The sequence below is a fragment of the Acanthisitta chloris genome, unplaced genomic scaffold (assembly GCF_000695815.1).
Source record: "Acanthisitta chloris isolate BGI_N310 unplaced genomic scaffold, ASM69581v1 scaffold23761, whole genome shotgun sequence".
Lineage (NCBI taxonomy): Eukaryota > Metazoa > Chordata > Aves > Passeriformes > Acanthisittidae > Acanthisitta > Acanthisitta chloris.
The window spans coordinates 2725-6559 of record NW_008655830.1 but is presented as its reverse complement, the minus strand read 5'-3'; the positions used below and the strand labels follow the sequence as shown (position 1 = coordinate 6559).

Here is a 3835-nt window from a genome sequence, read left to right as displayed (position 1 = left end):
ACACAGGCTTGCAGGATAACTTTCTCCTTAAGTGACTTACAGCAGCATTAGCATCAAGGACAAACCATCATTCTCTGAATAAAAGGATGTTAAAAGCTAGTTCTGCCTTAAGCCAGCCAAAACCAACAGGTTAGACAATCAAAACCTGATTGTGTTGTGCTTCTAGACATCTAGGGCACAGCTGGGGGAAGAACCAGCACAGCATTAAGGCCAAGTTTAAGCACCTGCAGCTCCAAGGCCCAAGGTAACCTCGAGCCTGTCCCAAACTCCTGAGCACCCCAAAAACCTTTGCAGTGACTTGTTCCCTCGTGGCTGTACAGCACAACCACTGCAGGATAACCACACACATCCAGTCCCAAACTCCACTTGTCATCAGCAAACTGAAGGGAAATCAGCCTCTGGATTCCAGTGTTACCTCCAGGCAGGAACTCCATGATCAGGTAGAGGTTTAGCTTGTCCTGAAAGCTATAGAACATCTTCACCACCCACAGGCTGTCTGCCTCCACCAGGATGTCCCTCTCTGCACGGATGTGGCCAACCTGGAGACACACAGATGGGTTGATTACCAGGCTGTGCTTGATTAGATGCATTGATGGCACAGACAATCCAAGTGTTGTACTGAAAACCATCAAACAGTGACAAGGCAGGAGTCAAAGCTATGCACAAGGGCAGAAACACTCATAACTTCATCTGTGGATGATTATATACATATATTTCATACTTTTATTATATAATATAACCTATTAAACCTATATATATTATATACACCTATTATATTACACCTATCAAACCTATATATAAATCCTATAGACAAAAATATCTCAATTCTTCCCCAAAATATCTAACCATTAGGTCTCTTGCTGAAATCACAAAGCTTCACCCCAGTGCTGAGCAAGAAGTGATTGGCTCAGACCATTATATTCCCACAAGTAGATATAACCTATTAAACCTATATATATTATATACACCTATTATATTACACCTATCAAACCTATATATAAATCCTATAGACAAAAATATCTCAATTCTTCCCCAAAATATCTAACCATTAGGTCTCTTGCTGAAATCACAAAGCTTCACCCCAGTGCTGAGCAAGAAGTGATTGGCTCAGACCATTATATTCCCACAAGTAGCAAAGGAAAGCCTTAAATCTATTAAATGCTGCTACTTTATGTCTCTCTGAGTCCAAATTGTATCACTTTGGTATTGATATCTGATCCTCCAAGTCAGACGTGCAGTGAAACACTCACCTTGAAGTCTACACTGAGCACGAGTTTGTGTTGAAAGAGCCAACTAGGAGATGAGTCTTTATGAATTCAGATAGTTTTCTGACTTATTTCCTCCATAAAAATAGGGAGGGAACCCCCCAAAAGCACAGGTTTTTAGACAGCAAACCTAAAGCAGAGCTGACAGTTCCTCCTCTGCCTATCACAGTGACCTCCTGGGGTCACCTATGGTGAGGAGGACAAATGGGCATTGCTGCCCAGGGTGGTTATTCACCTGCTCCTTCTCCAGCATGTCAGCCTTGCGCAGGATCTTCATGGCATAAACGTGTCCTGTGTCCTTCTTCTGCACCAGTCGAACCTGGGGAGAGCACAGGGAGTGGAGTCACATCCAGCACTGCCAGCACAATGCTGGGATCAAACCATTGCCTTCCATTTAATGAAATCATAGATTTTTTCAGGTTGGAATGGACCTTAGAGATCATCGAGTCCCAGCCCCTGCCCTGGGCAGAGACACCTCCTCACTAGATCAGGTTGCTCAAGGCTCATCCAGCCTGGAATGAACACCACCAGGGTTGGGGCAGCCACAGCCTCCCTGGGCAACCTGTGCCAGTGTCTCCCCAAGTCAGATTATAATACCCCAAAAGCATTACACAGTGCACAGCAATGGCAAAAAAAATGGCAAAAAAAACCCTGTTAATTCTAAGAGCTGCAATAAATGTAACAGAGATGATACTGAGCATATCATACCTAAAGCAGCTGGTGCAAAGCCTCTCCTCTGAAGAGGCTCTGAAGATCCTCCAGCTCTCCCAAGGTCCTGCCCCAGATCTCACTGCAAACCTGTATTTACCTGCCCACCAAGTCCTTTTCACCAGCACTCATAGAATCCTAGAATCACTCAGGTTCCTTTAAAGCACAGAGTGTTTTAAACCAGCAAATATAGGTTGCCCAGGGAGGCTGTGGCTGCCCCAACCCTAGCAATGTTCATTCCAGGTTGGCTCAAGCCTTGAGCAACCTGCTCTGGTGGGAGGTGTCCCTGCCCAGGGCAGGGGGTTGGGGCTGGATGATCTCTAAGCTCCATCCCAACCCCTAAAAGTCTATGATTCTCTGCTTTATTAGGCACAAAGACACTCTGCACATGACTGTTCAGCTGAAAATCGATCTGTGGCTGTTACAACATTTACCTTTCACTTGTACAAACTGTGCAGGTCTTCAGCAAACACCAGAGCCAGTTACAAATACACTTAGTCATCTTCTCTGGACTCACCTCTCCAAATGCTCCTCTGCCTATTACTTTGAGAGACTCAAAGTCCTCCAGTCCAAGCCTTGTCCTCTTCAGGCGAAGAAACTCTGTCTCCTTCTGTGCATGTGCTGATCTCCTGATCCTTTTCTAGAGTGCAAGAAACCCCAGTGAGAACTCTGCAGGTTTCCACAGGCATCACAGCAATTCCAAGGAGAGATCTCAGATCTCCACTTAGGAAAAAAACAACTTGTGTTTTACCATGAAGAAAAATTTTCCATATTCATTACCTCTTCATCTTTTAAGCCTTCTTCTTCCATCATCTGTTCTAGTTTCTTTTGCCTAGAGCAGAGACAAAGAAGAGGAATAAAGGTTGAATCATGAAGATTTTTTTAATCAAATTAGGAAAATGATTCTCTCTCACAGTTGGGCAAGTCACTTCAGGCCAGAGCCATAATAAACACTGAATCACCAAAGTTTCACTTATTCCAGGGAGAATTGGCTACTGAAACACATTTAATATTTCTCTGCATCTTAAACTCATCATAGTGAGGATGAGAAATTTGGATTTCCTAATACCTGAGATACTCAAAATATTTGGGAAGAAAAAAAACATGTCTCTACATGTTCTCCCTCTCAAAGAATCAGAAATATTTACAGCCTTAGTCCAAAGTGATTACCTGGGAGAAGAGAAAGAAGGAAACAAGACTTGAGAGGGGAATGACTTCAGGGGACACTTACAATGATTATCCTCAGGGAACTTCTTCCCAGTGCTGAGCCTATGAAGAGCTGACAGAGCTGGGACTGGTGCTTTGGGGGTTTTATTGGATAACATTCCATATGTACTAAAAAATTCCTTCTCTTTCTGCAAGTCACTCTTTGCACACTCCCCTTCCTGTGTCCTGTGGCACTGCACAGCTGCTGGGACCTGATAATGTCTGGGTTATCTCTTACCCCCTTAGGCACATTTAAATCCCCTTCCCTTGCTGAAGTTCCCACTGAGCCCTGTCCACTCATCCCATTCCATGCTCAAACCAGTAACTCCAGGAGCAAAATTCTGTGCCATGCACAGAATTTGGACTTGATGACCTTTGTCTCTTCCAACCTGATGATTCTATGATCCTAATGAAATAGCTCATCAAGAATAAACAATGCCCAAATCCCCCCAAATATCCTTACAGGCCCAATCTGCACTCAGAGTACAATGTCAACACCATTTCAACTCCAAATTGCACAACCACAGTCACATCTGTTGCTAGAAAAAAACACGTAACTTAGAAAGTTTGTTCAGACAAAGTCTTGATCCTAAACAGAAAACACTTCAAACCTTGAGATTCTGGGAGTAGACAACAGTGCTCACAATACATAAATT

The 3835-nt window shown here is 43.6% G+C and overlaps 1 protein-coding gene across 1 annotated transcript in view; it reads right to left on the bottom strand.

Moving 5' to 3' along the window:
- The window catches only part of STK38 (serine/threonine kinase 38), an 11699-nt gene that overhangs the window by 6534 nt on the left and 1330 nt on the right, over positions 1 to 3835 (bottom strand). The window contains exons 2-5 of the mRNA XM_009084083.1: positions 2754 to 2805; positions 2491 to 2613; positions 1501 to 1584; positions 416 to 539 (exon numbers count right to left, since the gene is read on the bottom strand). Of these exons, the coding sequence (XP_009082331.1) occupies positions 416 to 539; positions 1501 to 1584; positions 2491 to 2613; positions 2754 to 2805 (383 nt within the window). The remainder of the gene's footprint in view (positions 1 to 415; positions 540 to 1500; positions 1585 to 2490; positions 2614 to 2753; positions 2806 to 3835) is intronic.